Source organism: Vanacampus margaritifer, chromosome 5, assembly GCF_051991255.1.
Source record: "Vanacampus margaritifer isolate UIUO_Vmar chromosome 5, RoL_Vmar_1.0, whole genome shotgun sequence".
Lineage (NCBI taxonomy): Eukaryota > Metazoa > Chordata > Actinopteri > Syngnathiformes > Syngnathidae > Vanacampus > Vanacampus margaritifer.
Window position 1 is genome coordinate 28,559,825 of NC_135436.1, and position 22,201 is coordinate 28,582,025.

A 22,201-nucleotide genomic window follows, 5' to 3' on the forward strand; every position below is an offset into this window, starting at 1 on the left:
CTGAAATGTCTGGATTTTTTGAAGTGGACATTCTTGGATGGTGGAAAATATTCGCAAAGATGTCCTGATGAGAAGTTGGAATGGTTTCAATCGGTCAAGAAAGGAAGGGAAAAAAAAAGAAGAGAAAAAAAGAAATATGAAAGGAGATAAATGCATAACAAAAAACAAAATCATTAACATTTGGTCATTTTGCAAAGTGTAGAATTTTCGAAATGTGGAAATTCAATGCAAAGTATTTTTTTTTAATCTATGAAAAACATGGAACTTTTAAAATTTGGGAATAAAAAATTATAAAATAATAATAATAAAATTCCGAACATTTAGTAATGACGACTTTCTTTTTGTGTGTGTGTGTCAGTTTGACACATTTTTTGTCTTTTTGAAATGATCCAAACCAAACTTCAGAGTTTCAACACATAAGTACATTTATTCATTTTTGAATATATTGAACAAGTAACATTGTTGTATTGTATTGTAAGTGACACACAGTACATGTCCTGTATCTCTGTGCTATATAAGTTAAATGTAACAGATGTTTTATTTGAAAATATCTGGGAACTCTTTTCTTGCCGTTTTGCACTTTTGTAAAAAAAAAAAAAAAAAAAAAAAGTATTTAAAAGTGCAGTTGTTTCTTTCAAAGCATATCATTACAAAACAAAACAATAACCTGGTCCGTTTGTCTGCATTGTGAAGTCTGAATATAGAAATGTAAATATAACAATTAGCTTTGTATGTTGTGAAAACCCGAGCGAAATACAAGAACAACAACAATGTCAGTTTACAAAAGCTTAGCATAGAAATCACTGCATCATCTACTCTCTAAATAATCCCCCCCCCCCCATAGAACTATTTTAAACATAGACAAGAACAACACAAACAACACAGCGCTATGTATATTACAATAAAATATCTCTGTCATAAGAAGTCCAAAAAAGAGTGAGAGAAATAGAACCATAGCCACATCAAATTAAGGAATACGATGCATAGATTCAATCATTTTAAAGGTCAAAATATCAGTTACAGTTTTTTTTTTTCTTTTAATGTGAACCCTGTTGATTCATTAACAATTCATTTTGTCTTGAGTGACCGGCACAAATCTATACAGTATATACCTCTACATATCTATATGTAAAATAATAATAATAATCATCTTTTTTTCTTTTTTTTTTTACATGAACATGTCACTTGAAGGCAAATTTGGCCGTGTTTGAAAGGCGACATGCAGCTTCATTAAGGGCTTTCCCCCCAAAATAAAATAATAATCTGTTTCTTTGTTGTTTAAAAAAAAAAAAAAAAAAAAGCACATTTGAAATGTTCAATATTTTATCTTAAAAACCTCTGCAACAAAACCAAACAGCAAAAAACGAAAGGTGCCAAAATTTTGGCTACTTCGGTGACTAACAACTGAACTACGTCAAGGCCGCCAAAAAATATCCACGTTTCGTAAGATCAACTTGGATGTACTCAACACTTCGTGGTGCTTTTTTTCCTTTTTCCTTCCCTCATGGGATGTGTTTATGAAGCAGAAGCTTTTTCCCACCAAGCGGTAACGGTTCGGTTCGGTTTCGTTTTGGTACGCAACAAAGCGGTCAACATTTCCAGTGGGGACAATTGGGAAGAAAACAAAATGTCATTTCCGTATATTTACAGTACGATATTTGATTATTTTTGCTTTTTTCCAAAAATCCTGCCGAGAGGAATCGGTGTCAAATGATACAAATGCGTATGCGCCTATTAAGTTTATTATGGGAAGTGTGTTGATATTCAGATTTTTCGGTATGATACACATTCGTCTCCAGCAACATGTTGACTCCATAAAACAAAGAATGTGGACAGAAGTGAAGATTCGAACCTGTATGGTGGAAACCCCAGCGAGAAACGTTGATGAATTGAAACAAAATGCACCGCTTGGTGGAACGGGAGCTTCAATTACGTCATTTATCGCTGACCCTTATGTTATGCGGCGCCCTAGAATTGAATCGAGGGGGAAAAAAAATACATATATTACATATTAATGTATATTATAATTATATTGTGATTATAGTACAATAAAAAAAAAATGTCATAAAAAAAATAAAATAAAATTGCTGGTCAATTTGTCCCGCAATACAACGCGAGGGTTGAAGAGCGAGAGAATGCTTTTGGATGCAAAATTTGAAAACAATGACGACAGCACTGAGAATCTTTCCACTTTGACCTCTGACTTATTTCACAGCTGCACAAAAGCACTTGGAGAACTGCTCACACTCTACAGTCACTTTTTCTTGAAGGAATAAGAAGGCAAGCCTCAGTCAAAGTCCACTGCGGCGCGTTTCCTTTAAGAGAAGATATGACTTGTGCGATATATATATATATATATATATATATATATATATATATAGAAAATATTTTTAAAAAACAGACATAACTACTTAAATAGGCCCCTGTGGTATTAAGGTTACGAATGCAGGTCTGCACCAGAATACTTCTATATTAAACACAATAATTTATATCTCCAAAAAAAAATATATATATATATATATATATATATATATATATATATATATACTACAATCTAGTAAACGTGTACTATGTCATGTTAATATACAATCTTAAGCTATGTACAGGCAGAAGCGGTCCGGGCACAGAGCGGCTCAACAACTACAAAAATAACAATACAAAAAAAAAAAAAAGCATCCAGTTTTCTCTTGGAGCCAGATTGGATTTTTGCTTCTGTTATGTAAACGCGATGTTGTCTTTAGACAGCACAAACACACATAAACATAAGACCTGATTGTACAACGTGTCTTTCAACTTTATGTACATTGAGACGCAAAGAGATCCTCAGAAAATCTTGACCTCAAAAATGCGGAAAAACGCAGCTTCTTTATGCTGATGATATTTGGGTGCGTTGGTTGTCAGTCGTTCATGATACGAGGAAGGTGGAACGGAAGGCAACAGGGGACAAAACTGGTTCAAGACCGAGGATGAAGACGACCCGGCAGTTTGTTTAGTGTCTCTAGAAAAAGGGACGTTTCTTTTGAGGGTTTTAGGAGTCGGGATAAAGAAGATTGTCGCTTTGAGAAAGACATCAAAGGCCCTTCAGGACTAATGACTGATGTCATCCAGGTGCACACACAAAGAACTGAAGTCTTTAGGAGACCAAACTAGTAAAGAGAACCTTGAAAAGACTCAACCAGATACATTTTGGAGCTAAGGACTGATGTGAGAAGAAAGCTGAAATGGTCGACCAGAAACTTAGGACTGAAGTCTTTAGGAGACAAAAATGAGTAAGAACCACCTTGTAAAAGACTCTGGTTCGCAGTCAGGTGGATAACCGCCAGACATGTTTTGGAACCGAGGACTTGCGTTGTTGTCCAGACCCTACAAGAGAGTTCAATCTGTCTAAGAGACACTTAGGACTGAAGTCTTTGGGAGACAAAAGTGGTAGAGATCACCTTGTAAAAGACTCTTCTCGTTCGCAGTCGGTGGACAACTGCCAGATACATTTTGGAACTAAGGACTGATGTCCAGGTGTGACGAGAAAGCTGAATGTGTCTACTAGAAACTTAGGAAGGACTTAAGTCTTTAGGAAAGCAAACTATTGAAGACAGCCTTTCTTAGGACTTAAGTCTTTCAGAGACCAAATTAGTAAGAGACTTGTTAGCAGTTGCACCACCAGCAGACAAGTTATGGAACTAAGGACGGATGTATTTGTCAATCGAGTGTGGGCACTTGAAACTGAAGTCGCCTTTTCGAAAACCCAGAAGTCCACTTGCCTTTCATTCAACCTTCGCGGATAGTTTGTCAGACTGCAACCAACGGTTTGTGTAAATGCTCCTTATTTAAGGCAAATTTGGCACTTAGTACATAAAGATCAATAATTCCAGTAGATCAAAAGCTGGCACTTGAAGCTTTCAAATGATTGATGAAAGTATTTTCAAACAGGAATGTTGACGATAAAGAAACGTTTTACCAAACAGCAAAAATCAGTCAGGTTGATTGTACTTTTTTTCTTTTCTTTTTTTTGAAAACATTTCCGCTCGTCCCCTTCCTAACCAGACACCCAGCTGTGCGTGGTGGTCTTCACCCCGTGGGGGAAACCTTGCTGGGTCACCATGGGCTCAAAGTTGAAGTCCAGCGAGTCGCCATCCTTCAGAGTTTCGTGGAGGACGGTCTCCATGTCAAACTCAAACTTCTCGATGGACATGTCATCCAGATCGCTCGGCAGCTTCTCCAGGTGTGGGGGCGGGGCCAGTCCCAGACGTCCGTATCCGTTGGTGTTTAGCGGGCAGAAGCTGCCGGGCACGCCCCCGCCGCCCAGGTGGCTGGAGAAGCCGTACGGCATCTGCATCGGGTTCTTGGCTGACGGCAAGCGCGCCGAGCCTCCGCTGTGGTTGAGGGACATGAGCAGGCGGCCGTTCATGGCCAGCGGGGTGTGCGGGTGAGCGTGGGACAAGCCGTGCGGGTGGGCGTTACCCGCCGCCATCAGTTTGGCCACATGCTGGCTGCTGCTGTACGGCGGCAGCATGCAGCCCCCGCCGGACTGCGATACCACCGTGTCCACCGACGGCAAGAGGTCTCCGTGCTGGTCTGTGTCGGATGTAAGCAGTTCCTTGAGGAGCCCGGGCAGCTGGACCGACCCGTGGCTATACGGACCCATGCCGGGCCCAAAGGTGGGCTTGCTCTCAGGCAGGGTCTGCATCGGCATGGGCGACATCGCGTTCATCCCCGCTTGACCGTACACACACTTGCGGTACTCCTGCGGAGGCTGCGAGGCCATGCTCGGGGAGCTGTAAGGCGGGTACCCGGGGCTCGGCTGCATCATCGAAGAGGGGGAGGACTGCGAGGACCCGGGAGTCGCCGCCCCCCCGCCTACCTGAGAGTTATTAGGCGAGAGCAAGTTGAGATTGTCCAGGAGGTTCTCCATGACGTTCTCGGAGCTGCGTCCCAAAGAGCCCGTCATCTCGGTCAGGCTGGGCAACGTGGCGGTCATCTTGGGCCCCGGGGCGCCGGGGTAGCCCATGTGGGCCTCCGCCTCGCCCAGGTCGTCCTCGGGCATGAAGGGCGAGAGGCGCCCGCTGACTGTGCTGGCGTTGGAGCTGGTGCGAGGCCTGAAGCTGCTCCAGGCGTCAAAGTCGTCGTTGCTGTGGGAGTTGGGGCTGCCGGGCCACTTGTTGTAGGAGCCCGGGCTGTCGGCGCCAGCGTCTGGGCCCCCCTGAAGGGACAGCTGCGGGCAGACAGGATGACTTTTGAACAAATAATCAACTTGATACAATTTCATTTGCAAATTGCTTCCCTTACTGGGCTGTTATGATGGTGACAGCAGGGACTTAAGCCAGTGGGCAGCCATCTTACGTTGCCGTTGTTACTGACAAATTCAGTATTTTTTTTTTTTCACCGAAAACATTTATCAGTAACGTAACACGACGCACGTGATAGTATGCCGCTATCTCCCAGCATGAAATTTTATGCTTCTCCCAGAATTATTGGTACAGCCGTATGCCATACACAGCATTTTCGCAGTAGAGACAGACAAGTGAGGCAGCCTTAGCGAGTGGCAACATAAGATGGCCGCCGGTGACTTCACTTCTCCAGACGGCAAGTAAGCGTTATTAAATTTTGGTGCAGATTTGAGCAAGGTTCATTGAAATTGACACATGATTGGCTTTCGCCGGCCACATAAAAGGATGCGGTGGGTCAGATTTGGACCCCGGGCCTCGAGTTTGACACCTGTGGCCGAGCCTAGAAGACTACAACTTTTAAACATAACAAATCGGATACTGTTTATTGAAATACAGTTAAATTTATTGTTTGAGTTTGTAAAAAAGAAAAAATACACAGGAAGATGTCCTTGATGACAGAATGTAAACAATGAACTTTTTTTATCCACTTTTTGTTTGGTGGGGAGCCGTGAGGTTTTTGGGCGATAGGAGACCAACAGATTTATTGCACAGTTGTGGAAAAAAACAATTTCGACCAGTCCTGTTTTTTTTTACAGAATTGCGCTGCCAAAATAATGCTTTTAGGCATGACATGTTTTCTTTTGGCATTAAAACTGAACAAGAAACGAAAGAAAACATAATCATTTTTTCCTAAGGCTATAAGGTGCGTTTGAAAGCTTGTTTTCGGTGTTGTGCACATTACCAGAGATGGTTAATAAAAAATTGACAAAAGTGTGGAAATGCAATCTTTAATGTATCAATATTTATTCTCCAGAGAAAATCGCTTTGAAAATGATTTATCTACAGAAAAACCTCTAAGGGCAATCAGATTTTTTTTTTTTTTCCGGGATTGTTTTTATCACGGCAATAACAGTAAGTGATTTTTGAAATTTGAGATTTGCTTGAAACATGAGGATTAAGACTTGAGACTTACTTGACTTATCTTTAAATTGGAGGACAATACAAAAAACGCTTAGTTCTGTAAACTCTTATTTATTTTTTGTGAAATGCGGGAAGGCCAGTTTTCACAACAGCAAAAACAGAATTGCCCATCTTAAAAATGTGAAGTTTGTTGCCTTGAAATTTTCAGTTCACACAACATTTGATTTATTTATGTAGTTGGTTATTTTTTACAGCGTTTACGGCAAACCCGTGTGAGCATGTGACCCCGCCCTCCATGTACCTTTTTCTTGGCGGCCCGTCCCCGACTCTTGGTGAACTTGCTGTTGTTGTCCATGGAGGCGGCCCGTCGTCGGGGCGACTTGCCGCTCTTGCCGCCTTCGGGGTTCAGCATCCACCACGAGCTCTTGCCCGTGCCCTCGTTCTGGACGCGGATGAAGCGGCTGTGCAGCGACAGGTTGTGCCTGATGGAGTTCTGGCGGTGGAGAGGGGGGTGGGGGTGGGGGGGGGATAATGTGAGCGAGAGCTTTGCCCTTTCGAACAAATGCACACATTTGACTTGGCGTTCATGTGCAAATCCATTTTACAGCTGGCGCTTCTTTCAAAACACCTCAACAGATGACTCGGGGAGAAAGAAAGAAGAAAGCGCTGTTTTCATGCCCCTCGGGAATATAAGCACATTATTGTCTATGTGGGGGTGGGGGCACTGAAGCAACCCCCTTCGCTCCCGGGTGTTTTAGAAAGATTACAGTCTCTTCTTTCATCAAGAAATAAAAGTAGTATCTGTTTCCATTTTGCAGCAAATAGTAGACTATAGTTAATCATCTTTATTCACAAATCTGTTTAAAACACCGGGGAAAAGAGCTTTTTTTGCTAAATGGCCCTGGTTGATCTCTTTTACTCTGCTGACACCTGCTGGCCGTTTTTTTTGTAATAACTACCATTGCTTTAAGCGACCTCTTCCTGTCAGAGGCTGTATCAAAGCCTTCTGTATGCTCTAGCATGAAAACACAAAGGAGAAAGAAAAAAACGTATAAATATGTCTTTGGGAGCATGGGTAATAATTAAAATAGAACGTATTGATATGTTTTTGGGCGCAAATTAGTTAATATGTTAATAGTGAATATTTTACTCTCTTCCAAGAATAAAGTTTACCCTATTTAGATCGGGGCCGAATACTGTATAGCCTTTTTCAGAGTAAAATTTCCTCTACAAAATTGACTGTGTATCAATTTTTTCTTTAAGTAATAGGAAACATGGGTTTTATTACTTATTTCTAATGCCTCACTCATTTTCACCCACTCTTGATATATTTCTTATTTCAAAAATGAAGTTTTTATTTAAAGCGATAAATGAATACACAACACACACATACATTCATTTAAATTAACCATAAACACAATCCGCCTTCCTGCGCCTGGATCAAAATCAACCCAAATTGCGTTACACCACTTGCGCTACCATTTAGACCTGGTCTTACCTGGTCTAAAGTCAAGTCTACATCCTGTCACCAAATTGTCAGATGTGCCGGGGTGCTAGAAAACGCCCTCGGTCCACTGGAATGCCCATTGAGGTGCTCTGTGGTCTGCCAAATTCCCAAACGGTAAGACTAGACTTGCCCCGGCACGAAAATCCAGATGTGACGGTTTTTGCGAGAAAAAGAAAAAGTGGCCTATTGTGTCGAGTGGCAGACATTTTTTGTTAAATAAAGTAATATATTCCTCATGTCCTGACTTTATCAATGGTTACAGCAATATGATAGGGCCGTAAATCTTCAGTGGGCCGGATTGAAGAACTCAGCGGACTGAATGTGGCCCGTGGGTCATACTTTGCCCACCTCAGGTCGATACGTTGACGGTCTTATCTCTTAACATGCACAAAACACTGATAACGCACATTCCACTTGTGTCTCCTCTACACCGCAGGAAACAAAATCCTGCTTTTTTTTGTTTTTTTGTTGCTCTTCCTAACTTAATAGTGCACGCTGTCGTTGCTTGGTGACAAGTATTTTTGTGCCAGGAGCAAGTGGGGCGTAACTAAAGCACCGCAAACAAATGAAGGAGAATATTGGCCAAAGGTCTGCTGAGAAAATCAGAGAGAGAGAGCGAGAGAGAGGCACTAGCTCGCCTGCTGGGATTTGGAGGATTCAAATGAGCCAAAACGGTTGTTTAAGGAACCAACGAGGCACGGAGGGTAATAGTTTTGTGTCATGGGCCTTGTCCACACTAACACACATATGCACACACACACACACACACACACACACACTTGCACATCCTCAAATATGTTCCTGCTCCTGTGCATCACATCTGGTTGCCAACTCCTCTGATTTGGTGTCCGCCTCATTTCACCGCCACCATCCATCAGCCGTCACTCTCCATTCACAGCCACCTCGCCTTTTCATGGCCATTATTAGCTTTACCCACTTGACAGCAAAATATATAATAATAAAAAAAAAAAATTCCACAATGAAAGTACCAGATGAAGACATTTTACGCATTGACCTCCTTTCAGATTTTTTGACCGATTAAGGCATTCCAACTTGAAATTGTGACCATTGTTAATTTTGACAAGAAATTTTTATTCAGTTTTAGTTATTAAAGTAAATGAATTAAAGTTTTAGACATAATTTAGTCATCTGATTGCATTTTAGTTTTAATTCAATTTTAGTCAACGAAAAAAAGAACAACTTTGGATATTTTCCTTCTGCACACATTTCAACTTTTATACAGAAAATGACAACACAACAATTTGTAACTGTAGTTTAACACGCAAGACACATTTAAACGGTGTCTTTATTAATTCTTTCAAACATGTTGAACTGACGATAATATTAGTTTTCACCTAAATATAAAAAAATCTGCATAATTGCTTGAGATTAATTTTACAGCTGCCTGTTCAAGCAGAACAGTGGATTTGACACTAAAACTATAGTACAAAATATAAAATAAGACTAAGCAGAATGCTTTTACAGGCAAAATCAATTATTTACAGATATACGACTTGAATGGAACATCCGTGGCTTTTTCATGTGCCAAGTGTGAGGTGCCTAAACATGTTGCTGACATAATCAATCATCTTTATCTTGTACTCAAAAGCAGTGCTGATCGCAAATCTAAGTCAAGCGCAGCAAGTTCGCCATCTACTGCCGTCTGTGAGTCATTACAGCAAGAGCCTTTTACTATCAGAGGTGGCAAATCCAGGTTCAGAAAGTAAAAACCCTGCCACAGTTTGGCTTTAGCCTCAGGTGCTAGCTAGCTAGCTCCCAGGGTGCTCATTTACCTGCTAGGGAACTAGCTAGCTAGCTAGTTAGCGTCAGGGGCTAAAGCCAAACTGTGGCAGGGTTTTATTTTTTGGACCTGGATTTGCCACCTCTGGTTACCATGGCTAAACTTTGAAAGAAAAATATATTTGCTAGTGGTCATAAACGCCCACAACACAATAAAGTTATGAGATCCATTTTTGTCCCCTGCATGAACTGGAGCGCGACCTTAAAAACGAAGGTAAATGCTGAACCCTGATTTCTTGATATACGCTTGCACTGCTAGTATTTATAGTTTGTGGAAGCAAGCGCCATTCATCACAAAATGTTGTGTTTCCAAAATGTGTGTGTGTGTAATCGCCATATCAAGCCTGTGTGAAGTTATCTGCGGGAAAATGCTCAAGGTTGGCAAAAAAAGAAAGATTATCTTGCTGTCAAGACTGATGATTGCCTTTGTGCAGACAAATCATGAGTTAATCTTTAGCTTTTTTTTTTTTTTACTTTGTTTGCCTGGAATGCTTAAGGCGGCATGTTGACCTAGTGGTCTTTGAGTTGAAAAGTTCTGGGTTTGAATCTTGACTTGAGTGTGGAGCTTGCATGTTGTCATCTTTGGTTTGAATTTTGAATTTTCAAGAAAATGCGAAAATAAAACTGAATGGAAACACTAGAAATTTGAAAAAGGGCCCAAAATTCGCAAACAAGTCTTTACACTTGGCGGGGTGGATTTTGAAGCACGTCAAAAAAATAAAAATGCGAATTTTGGCTAATTAAACAGGTTTTACGAATAAACCAGATACACGTCGCACATTTTCACTGGATATTACGTCACACGTACGTTTGTAGTCCCAAAGCAATGTTGGATGATAAAATAAGGTATGTTTTGGGGGGGACGACGAAACAGAATTTTTTTGGAATTAATTAAAGAAGCGAATATTAATGCAATTTTCGATGGAAAACAGCAAAGAAACGCTACGGTTGATCAAAAGTTACAAAAGCAAACTCATACGGCGTTATCGCACGACACAGCTTCCTGGTCTTCTTCTTCTTTTAAATCACTGGTGGACCACATCTCTATGGTGTATAGCGCCACCTACAGCGGCGCAGTCCCCTCTCAATATTCGCAAAAGAAGAACCGATGGAAACGGGCATAAGTCACATGTCCGTTTTGCGCATTTTTCCGTAAATGTTCTTAAAAAATTCAAAACAATTGGATGAAAACCCGACCATTTTCACTCAACAGCAAATGGCAAAATGGCCGTCTTCTGATATTGATAAGAACTGCTGGATTTTGCTGCTTAACTCCCACTAACGCAATATTAACCAGAATACCATATTTATACTAGTTTTAGTTTATCAAGAATTTTTTTTTGGGGGGGGGGGCGGGGTTGACTTCACCTTTAATGTATGTTTTCTTTTTGCGCTCCAGAATTCATTTATTTGCGACAAAGCCAAGCGTCTTGTGACTTCCCCCGTTTCCGACTCACCTTGCAGTGCTCAAGGAATCTCAACATTCCAGCTAATCACCGTGTGCAAAGTTCAATCGTAATCGCAGCCAACGTGTTACTATCTCTTAGGAAACAGTAGAGACAGGATTCCCAGCCAGCCAGTCATCACAATCAACATTCCTCAGCGTGGTTACAAAACCCAAGGTTCCACAGCGCTGTGGAAAGCAGAAAGCAGATTGTGCAAAGAGCAGCGGCAAAAGAACATTGAGCTGTTCTGGCATCTGACACACACGTTTTGATTTGGGCTGTCAGGCTGATTGAAAAAAAAAAAAAAAAAAAAAAAGTGTTCTCTGCACTGCGAGATAGCAAAATATGTCGCGGCTCGTGTGCGGGTCGCCCGCCAGGAGCACTGCGCTCTGAGTAAACACGCAAGCGCGACGGAGCTGGCAAAACAGGAGGAAGTGAGCACATGAAAGAGCAGCGGGGCAGGAAGCGGGGTCAACTTCCTGCCTCACAGGAAGCGCCACGCTCGTGAAGCAGGGGAAAAAGGGCAAAGGAATGCGAGGCTGCGTGAGCTGGGCCCACGTCGCCAATTTTGCTTTTGCCCGCCTCCCTCACCTAACCCATCTCCCCCACCCCCGCGACGGCACTGACTTTGTCATGGGACTGGTCGGACCGTGACTCAAGCGAGAGGCGGCGGCGGCGGCTGTTGGTGTGAATGTGCGCCATTTAGGCGGGAGAAAGAAGGGCAGTGTGTGGCAAAGTGGGCAAGAGTCAGTCGAGAAGTCGATGTGCCGCTTGCACTGAAAGGTCGCAGTTGTCATTCACAAATTCACACATTTGCTTCCGTGGAACCTACACAATCTTGGAGGACAATTTAAAAAGACAAAAGTGTGTAAAGGTACAAAAACATACTTTTTCTGAGAGCAAATGCTCTTAAGTAGTGTCACTAGTCAGGTTTCCATCCAATTGTTTTGAATTTTTAAGCAAATTTACTGAAAATGCGACTTCTGCCCGTTTCCATATCTTCTTCTTTTGTGAATATTGAGAGGGGACTCCGCCCCTGTAGGTGGCGCTATACACCATAGAGATGTGATCCACCAATTATTTAAAAGAAGAAGAAGACCAGGAAGCGACTGCGCCGTGAGATGACGTCGTATGAGTTTGCTTTTGTAATCCTTGATAAACCGTAGCAGGTATTACTTTTGCTGTTTTCCATCTAAAATATCATTAATGTACGTTTCTTGAAATAATTCCCCCAAAATTTCTGTTTCGTCATCCTCCCCAAACAAACCTTACTTAATCGTCCGACAATGCTTTGGGACTACAAATGTGCGTGTGACGTAATATCCGTTTTTTTCAATACGCTTCAAAATCCACCCATCCAAGTGTTTTTTGTGAATTTTGGGCCTTTTTTTTTTCGAATTTCTAGCGTTTCCATTCAGTTTTGTTTTCGCATTTCTTGAAAATTCAAATAAAAATGGGTGGATGGAAACTTCCTGTCCCTCGGAGTCCAATCAACACGACTGTGCACAATGGGGTGGACTATCAGACCCTGAAGTTCCAAGTCAGCAAGGTGAAGCTGCATTTAGCTGTTCTGCTGCACGCAAATGAAATAAGATGCCAACAGAAGTGAAGTCAGAAGTCCGACCAGAGTGTAAACGCAACTTTTAGCTTTATTCCCATACCTTTGATTAAGATGCTCTCAATATTTTTAAATCCTTCTTCTTTTAGTCATTTCAGAAACTTACTTTTAGTTCTTTCATGTCAACATTTACATGTTAATGTTTAAACCATTTTAATGTCCTCTGCTGTTTTAAACGCTGTCAGTGTATGTTCTTTTATTCATTTTGGATTTGGATCGAATCTAGATTTTACACTGTGCTATAAAAATAAAACTGTCTTTCCTTGCCTTGAAATAACAGCGTGCATATTATATACATATATACTTGTCTTGCCCTTGTTTTGTGTATGCCTTTATTGGGAGCGCTATTCATGTTGTACACGATTTGGCCACTTAGGGGCAGTGTGGTTCCACGTGTTTTGTTTAAGTTGTAGTTGTGAGTCAGAAATAGCTTCTTTTTTTATTTTTTTTGCAGCATAGAAAGAGCATATGCCGGCGAGCAATGTTAAGATGCTTCTCTGTATACATTCCTGAAGCGTTTTGTATGAATAGCCGTTCTTTTGAGTGATAAAAGTGTCGCGAGTAGCGCGCTAATTAGCATTAGCGAATCAGACTGGATGGAGTAGCTCATGACGATTCTTTGCACATCTATAAATTGAAGCAGAAATCATTGTCAAGCAAATCATTTTGAATCAAAAATCGATTCTGAATCAAATCACAGACCCAAAGATCTCAAAGATTCCCTTAATAAAGGACTTGGAAAGTAGAACCTTCAAGTGACACCCAAAATGCACAATGGCAAAACGAGCGCACTCAGGGCCTCCAGCTCTTTCCGACTCTCAAAATGACGGAACATTGATATTAAAAAGGTCAAATGTCAAATAAGGTAAAGGCCCGTTGCATCTTGACTTTGCAGGATGTGAACGCGCCAAAGTGGGCAGCTTCCTCTGCCGCACCGACTGAATTGCTCTCACTTTCAGCAGCACCTCAAATGTCAGCCGGCTGGGTGAAAGAAAATCCCCGTGACGCCTCCCGTAACACGCAGGACTGAATCAGAAGAAAGCCACAAACGAAACCTCAGCGGCTGCAAAAAGCTCAAGCGGACGTGCAGCCGCGGCGTTTTTTGCAGCGTCGAGCTGTAAGTGTGCGACAGGTGCGAACATGCTGGCAGCAATTTGGAGCAGAGTTTCTCATGGACCGAGAAAGTGGAAAGAAATGCGGCCTCCCCCTCGAACTCAAATCGGATTGAGCACGTGAATTTTCTCGACTGTGTTCTGTAGGTTAACTGTCACATTTAACTGCATGCATCCTGAGCCCTAAAGCTGAGGCCCAGTCATGTCTGGTGGGAAAATGCTGAGTCGGAGAAGTGTGGTTACGGCTGAAAATGTATAAAACTGTCATTAAAGACACTTTGCCCACTAAATGGCGCCATGGAGCCGAGTGCGCCGTTCCAGCTAAGACGACGAGGGATACAAAGTTATCTGAAATGTGCTTCCGATGCACGTTTGCTACGAGGTGTGTCGAAAAAGGTCCAGGGTTGGTGTCACGCAGAGATATTTAAAATTCACGCACTCCTGGAAGGATTTTTCTGGAATCCTACTCAGCAATCATCCACTTTTTCAAAACGGGTCCCCTTTATTAGAGATAGACCGATATGTTTTTTTTTTTTTCAGAGCCGATACCGATTATTAGTAGTCAAGGACGCCGATAACCGATATTTGGAGCCAAAATTCATTTTCACTAAAAGGGAAACTGTTGCCATCAATATTTGAAAAAAACTTGAATTTGAAAAAACATACTTATTTTTATTTTACTTTAAAGCAAATGTTTATTGAACAACTTTTAGGGTTTGTAAAATGTTGGAGTTTAAAAAAAAATCTTAGTCAATAGACATCTTTGTTTTAAAAATCTAACAAAAAGTTATGGACATGTTTTCAAAAGTTAAATAAAAACTTAAACAATTGTTTTCTACGGTAAACAAAGTATTGAAAAATACCAGAGAAATTGAATTTTTATCCTAGTTTTAATTTCAAACTAAAACAGAAGGTGCAGAGAGTTCCCAGGGTCAGCAGCATCTCTGAAAATGTAAATGTTTTAAATGAGTTCCCTGAAATTAATACTTTTTTTCTAAATAGATCTATTATTGGCCATATGATTCTTCGAAATGGCCGATATTTGTCAAAATGCCGGGCCGATAATCGGTCTATCCCTTACCCTTTACTATCCCCTTCTGCTTGGGAAAGAGGGAAAAAAATCCCTAAGAACCAAGTTGGGTGATTCAGGACGGAAGGTTGCGCCAGGACAGCGATGTTGTTCTCGGACAGGAAGTGTCAGATGCTCAGGGCATTGAAAGTGTTGTCTTGTTCAAGCAGCCACAAGTTGTCCTACCACAATTCGCACTGAATGAAGCAAATGCTGCAAAATGTGTTTGCAGACGTTCTGGTTGATTGTCTGGACGGCATTGAAAAGGGAAACTCGTTCCGTAGCGCTTGGATTTGAAAACGATCTTTTGTGGCACTCTCAGCCAGCCACCATGAACATGAACTACGCGATGTTGTACGTACGGTGGAGGTTACGGAAGTTCTCTAACAAGTCTTGAGATAATCAGGTTGATAGCTTTGGCTGCTGTTGCTATGGTTACAGGCTGGGCGGAAGCAACTCGACACAACACAGGATTTATGCCTATAAAATACTGACGACTACAGGATACAACAGCCACGAAATCGAGTTAATTTTTATGAGCTGTGACAATTAGAAGCAAGCAACACATATTCTGCAATATCAGATCAAATCTGCTTCAAATCATTATTTCTTGCTTCACACCAATTACAGAGAACATACAAAGTTCCTTTAAAAACATCTGATATCAATCTTATTATTATTGTTTGCCACCAGGGTTTTGAAACCTTTCCAAAAACCTGAGTTACTAAAAAAAAAACACTTGTGTTTTATCTATGAAGTATAGCTGTTGTTTATCAAGTGATCACATGGTGGCAGGAATTACTGGTAGTAATTTGGGGGCAGGCAGAATGTTTTCAGCTCGCATTCAGTGACGATTTCAAAGCTAAACTTGAACCTTCATCGAAACATAGTTAGCGAGCCAGTCCTCAAGATCACATTGCGGTATTCTTTACCAAAGATAATCAGTGTGCTTGATTTAAAACTCGAGCCATGTCCTTTAAAAAAAAATAATAAATACAAATCCCTCAACTCCTAATGCTAATTAGTTTGAAAACGTTTGTGTTACTGAATTCTATCAAAATAACTCGTTTTTCACACATTGGGAAGAATTTGTGCCTTTGCGTTGTGTTATCTCGTATGCGTATGCGTTCCCACAAGATTTGTGTGTGGATATTCATTATTTGAAAGAAAAATACTCCCGAAGTTGATGCTAAGTTCCTGCTAGCATTTGAAAGGGATCCTCCCTTCGCTTTTAGCATTAGCGCTAGGCTAGCGATGTTTTAAAATATTGTATTTAAATATACAGTGCGTGTAATTCTTAACATCGTGTGTTTGGTTTTACATTAACTTCAACTGGGGTGTCGTTAAACAGTTTAAAGGACGCTTTAGGGACAACAGAATAACCACAATAACATACGCTACACACTTGCTAGTTGCTAATGCTACACAAGCAAAAGGGTGCACTCAGGGTACTTTCACAGCGTCGGAAACTTTTTAAGGGGACAATAATCGGCCATTGTTTTGGCTGGCGTTTGAAGGCCAATAATCGCCATATTCTAATCGGTGGCCGATTAATCGGTTGGGCACTAACAATAAGTAGTCCAGGTTGCCAAATCATGTGGCGCCGCAACCAATGGTGACTAGCCTTGCAAAGTCTGGTGAAAATTCCCCCAAAATAAATAAAGCAACACACCTTCACATTAGCACATTCAATCCGGACAGAGTGCACTGACTTCTTGTGTTTGCAGTTTGATACGTTATCAGCGCCAATACGAACTGACTGGCCACAACCACTAGCCTATTAACTAAAGTCAATAGGCCATAAAAGGAAGTGGAAATTCGAAATAAATAAATAAATAAATAAAGCACAAAGGAAATAACAAGCCTGGAAGCGGGGCTTTTTTTCTTTAAATCTGAATTTGCTTCATTAAATCTCTGCAGGGGGTGCGAGAGTAAAAAAAAAAAAAAAAAAAAGAAGAACAAGACAGCTGTAGTTAACGTAGCACAACAAATGGCCTGAGGTTCGACTGCACACAAGCGTGTCGCTGTGAAACAAGTTATAAAAAGACACCGCAAAAGCCTGTCTTTTTAAAAATAGGCTCCGCCATACAAAAAAAGAAACACCCGAGGATATAGTGGCAATCCGGAACCGGGTGTCGGAACCACCCCACCCTCGTTCTGCTGTCTCGCCGCGCCACACACAACAACCGCACACACACACACACACACACACACACACACACACACACACACACACACACACACACACACACACACACACACACACACACACACAGCTGATCGTGCAGTCCCGTGAAGAAAAAAAAAACAGGCTCTCTTTTCGTGCCATAATGCAATTTGGAGGTCTGGACAAAGAACGCTCAGTGTGGAGATCCTTAAATCCACGTTAGGCCGAGTGGCTGACTGTGACGTTCGGGGAAGAACCTCTTGGAAACAGCTGCTTTCATTCCCCCCCAACCAAAAAAAATAATTCAGCAGGAGCAGCAAAAGTGTCTGCTAACATATTTACTGACGACCCCTTGACCCGGATCTCCGTCTCCACGATCCTCCGCGAGGAACCGGAGTTGTTAGATGGTAGACAACAGTTCGGAGCAGACACCTGGGCATCTTTCATCGCCGTACGACGGCGCAAGACGAGTGACGGCACGGGGGGGCTATTAGCGAGCTTCCTGCCGCATTGCATCCGCACAGGAAGCGCTGGCCGCTCCTGATACCGATCCCACTCCAATGCAGGCTTCTATGCAAAAGAGTCCAAAGTGTAGCGGCAGATTGAAAACAGGGTTCAGGCAGCCACTTCCGAAGCCAAACTCTGCGGTTGACAGGCCAAACAAGAGGAAATAGGAAAGCGTTGAAAGAGGAAAGCGAGGCTACGGGGTTCGTCTGGACCCGTTTGGCGGGATCACCATGTGCGGCAGAGGCTGTGCATACTACAGACTAGAGACATAAAGTTAGCGAGAATCGGCCTTTGGGTGACATTTCTCAGGGATGTGATTTGACCAAAGTGAAATTATCTGAAAATTTAGCCGGGGGTCTGGGGGCCGCTGGCACTTTCAATGCACTCACATGACAAAGAAATAGACAAAACAACAGCATAAATTTTCAATGTATATTGAACTATCCCATATAAAATGGCAGTTTTAGTCAACTCAAAATCAGTCACATTCAAAAACATTGGACTGCCTTTGCTTTTAAAAACTATCACTGAGAATATCATCATATCTAACTAATGTGATTACTAAGTTAACACATAAATAATGTTGAAGAGTTCAAATTTCATGAACAAATAATTGTATCATGACCAAATGAAAAGTAACTCATATTAGAGCATACCACAAATGTCTTTGTTATAGCAGAAGATGTTATCTGTCGGAGTCATGTGCATACACAATGAACTACTTAAAAAAATAAATAAATAAATAAATAAAAAAAACGATTTTTTTTTTTGGGGGGGAGATAAAAAAAGCGGAATTCCTCGAATTAGCGGAAAAATCACATCCCTGATTTCTGGATGTAACGGAAATACACCATCACTAGAGATGCAACAAAACAAAAAAAAAAAGATGTGAATCGAAATATCGGTTTTAATTTAGAAATATGCGATTGAGTCAAACTAAACTGAAGAACTCCACTTTAAAATGAACCATTCTTGAATGCAATCGGGATAAGATAGATAGATAGATAGATAGATAGATAGATAGATAGATAGATAGATAGATAGATAGATAGATAGATAGATAGATAGATAGATAGATAGATAGATAGATAGACAGACAGACAGACAGACAGACAGACAGAAAGCTAGCTTGCTAGCTAGCTAGCTAGCTAGCTAGATAGATAGACAGACAGACAGACAGAAAGCTAGCTTGCTAGCTAGATAGATAGATAGATAGCTAGATAGATAGATAGATAGACAGAAAGCTAGCTTGCTAGCTAGATAGACAGATAGCTAGATAGATAGATAGACAGACAGACAGACAGACAGAAAGCTAGCTTGCTCGATAGATAGATAGATAGATAGATAGATAGATAGATAGATAGACAGACAGACAGACAGAAAGCTAGCTTGCTAGCTTGCTAGATAGATAGATAGATAGATAGATAGATAGATAGATAGATAGATAGATAGATAGATAGATAGATAGATAGATAGATAGAATTGCTCCACTTTGAAATCTAACTGTCCCTTTATATCTCACCCCATCGAAATGCACTCCTTAACTATAACCTTTACAGGTCAACTGAAACTTCTAATCCACAAATTGGCCAATACATTTCCAAGGATGTCCACTTCTATGCCTCTCTATGACTTTTCCCGTCTCTAAGTAAGATTAAGTATGCTGACACTGCGTGACGCTCTAAGCTCAATGGCCACTTCCTTCTGAGAAGGATCCGTTGCTCGGTGTCAACGTAGTATCAAAGGTTTAGAAAAGGTCAAATGAAGTTATGAAGCTATACAATGATCATTTCAGGCTCACCCTGAAATTTCTCAAAAATATGCCAAACTTTTTGTTGAGTGGCGCATCAAGACTTTCCCATAAGCGCGGCGCGAGAATGACTCATCTCCCGCCATTTCCGCATTTGCCGGGCTCGGACATGCGGCCAAATGGAGAGCGCAGCTGTGTGATTGAGAGCGCATTATGTCTGTCCAAGGGCCCCAAAGAGCTTTTTTTTCTCGCCGCTTAATTCATTCCGCGAGGCGTTGGACGGGACTGCCGCCAAGTGTGTGTGACGTTTCCCATTTCAAGCAGACAAATTATATTGACACATTAACTGTGGAAGACAGAAAGATGTGTTAAGGGACCAAAAGACAATCGTGAAAGACGAGACACTGCCGTTGCTATACCGCTATGCTGTATTGCTTTTTACTTTTTTTCAAGCAATTGTTTTAATGGGTTTTTACAATAAATGAAACTAACAAAAACCTTTAAGACAGTTGACTAATGGTCCCAATTTTTTTTTTAATTTTTTATTTTTTTTTTTAAATATTTACAACAAATCATTTTGTCTATCTATGCAGTTCAAGTTTTTTTTTAAATAAATTTGTCATTCAACTACAAGTTGACAAAATGTGGCGCCAATCCCAAGTGCAGCGCCGAATGTGAAGTGATTTCCTGACTCAGACCCGGACGGCGTGCGGCTCATGTGCACGGAGACAGGCAGCACGTTGTGCTGGCTAAGCTTGCCGTGCTAAATGATGTGCATGTGCCGCTATATGCGACACAATTGCCGGTCTGTCAATGCACAGAGCGCCGTCTGTGGAGCCGGGTTATTTTTCGCCTCTGACGGCTCGGGCCACTGGGCCGGGTGGGCTGGGTGGGCCTTTGCCCTCGCCTGGCCCCGGATAAAGATGCAGTGTGCCGACCGCTGTGGGATGCCTGTGTGGCGGTCCGTATTTATCGGCCTGAAGAGGGCGGGGGGGGAGGGGGCGACGTTTACGTGCTCGTTACCCCAGTTCAACCCTTAAGGCGAGGAAATCCCCCGGCTGGTTTGATCTGCCTGATTCCTCTGACATTAAAAAAAAACGGACTGCACAGAGGTTTCTCAAATCAAATACAGTCAAGCCCCGCCTATTTTTGGTTCACTATTCATCCATTCACGTTTTTTTTTCTTCCTGTGGGGTCCATCTCATTTGCTTGTCAGTTTTCGTAACTAAGATAACACAAGATGCCGCCAGAGCTAATAATAATTTTACGTAGGTGGTACATGGGATCTCTTTAGTGGTATATTGAAAACAACTTTTTGGGGAATCACAATTTTTAAAGGCAATTCTAAAAAGATTTTAAGGGAGGGTGTTAAAAACGTGCCATGTGAAGTGCTTCCATTTTCTGTGAACGCAAATGCATACGAATCGTCCCTTAATGAGCTACAGCAATGTAACTTGTCTTTCAGCTGGTGACAGCCAGCGAAGCCACCAAAGATTTGGCATGTGGGGTGCACGGGGGGGGGGGGGGGGGTCGAATGAATGATGAGACGACAGAAAATCCAAAGCGAAAATGGCCGCCCACGACGTGTGAGCTGTTTTCTATTAAATATGGCTCGAAACGCCGCAGTCATTCCATCCACGCACCGAAAAGTGGCTTGCAGCATGGAAATATTTGCCGATTTCACAGATATTGAATTCAAGCTGCAGGGAGAATGCGAATTTGGGTTACGTGCGCTCTTCAACAAGAAGTACTTTTAGTACGCTTTGAAAATTAACAAGTGCACAAGATGGAGTGAAGCCATTCCAGTCTTTTTTTTTTTATTATTTATTTGCAGACCAGCTTTTCCTCTCAAAGGCTCATGATGAGATGGAAATGATGGTGACACATCAGAAAACAAACAGAGCTGGCGTGGGAGGACTTCATTCAAACAAATGTGAAAATAATGACAGAGAAGCTTCCAAGTTACAAGCCTCTAAATTCAGTAATAATAATTTAAAAAAATCTTCTTTTTTTTAACATTAGGGTTGCGAGTTTGCGTCCCAAAGGCTGTTTTTGGACCCATTACACTTTCAGAGCTTGGGAACATACCTGTTGCTTTTTGGCGTTGGAAAAAGTACAGACTGTCCCCCTGGAGTCCAATAATGAAGCCTATGAGATACGTCAGTGTTGACTGCAAATGTGTAAATAGTCACACAAACACTGTAGGAACACATTCAGAATATAACTTCCTAATCGGTGAACACTCAAATGTGACTTTCTTCCAGAGGTGGCAAATCCAGGTCCAGAAAGTAAAAACGCTGCCACCATTTGGCTTTAGCCCCTAGCACCCGAGGAGCTAGCGAGCTAGCACGCTAGCTAGCATCTGCGGCTAAAGCCAAACTGTGGCAGCGTTTTTACTTTCTGGACTGAGATTTGCCACCTCTGCTTTCTTCTTCTACTCATTTTATCTTCATGTAAGTGTGCATCTATCTGTATTTATTTTCATTTATTATTATTTTTATTGCTATTATTTGTAATACATTATTTAACTTGGTACTTGCTTTTTCTTTTAAGTTAATTTATATTTAAAGTTGAGTTTTGGTATTTGAATAAATAGCCTACTAAGTTTTGAAATCAATGAAGAATCATGTTTATGAATAATGATTTCAATAGTAAAGACGAAAAATCATAGTGTATGGTTACAAACAATGAAACCTTATAAAAGGTAATGTGAAGAAATTTAATACATTGTTTTATGAAGTGTTTCACTGTAGCCTACGTACAGTAGTATTCACGTGTTGTCAAATGTATAGATCTCAGTTTCAAAAAATGTGTTTTGTGCTGGAGGGTCAGTGGCACTAGTAGCAAAATACACCCAAAATACACGCAACACCTTGAGGTCTTAATGACTTCCAACGCTCCCTTCATGGGACAATAGCACA

General features: G+C 41.4%; 1 protein-coding gene across 2 annotated transcripts in view; it reads right to left on the reverse strand.

Annotated features, from left to right (window-relative positions):
• Positions 1 to 1,288: 1,288 nt before the first annotated feature.
• The window catches only part of foxo1a (forkhead box O1 a), a 37,178-nt gene continuing 16,265 nt past the window's right edge, over positions 1,289 to 22,201 (reverse strand). The window contains exons 2-4 of one of the 2 annotated variants that reach the window (XR_013294064.1): positions 6,607 to 6,798; positions 3,595 to 5,209; positions 1,289 to 3,408 (exon numbers count right to left, since the gene is read on the reverse strand). Coding sequence is in view for 1 of the 2 variants with exons in the window: in XM_077565476.1 (XP_077421602.1) it covers positions 4,034 to 5,209; positions 6,607 to 6,798 (1,368 nt within the window). In the remaining variant the exon portion in view is untranslated. Of the gene's footprint in view, positions 5,210 to 6,606; positions 6,799 to 22,201 lie in introns of both variants that reach the window. The other variant, XM_077565476.1, reaches the window with a different exon arrangement.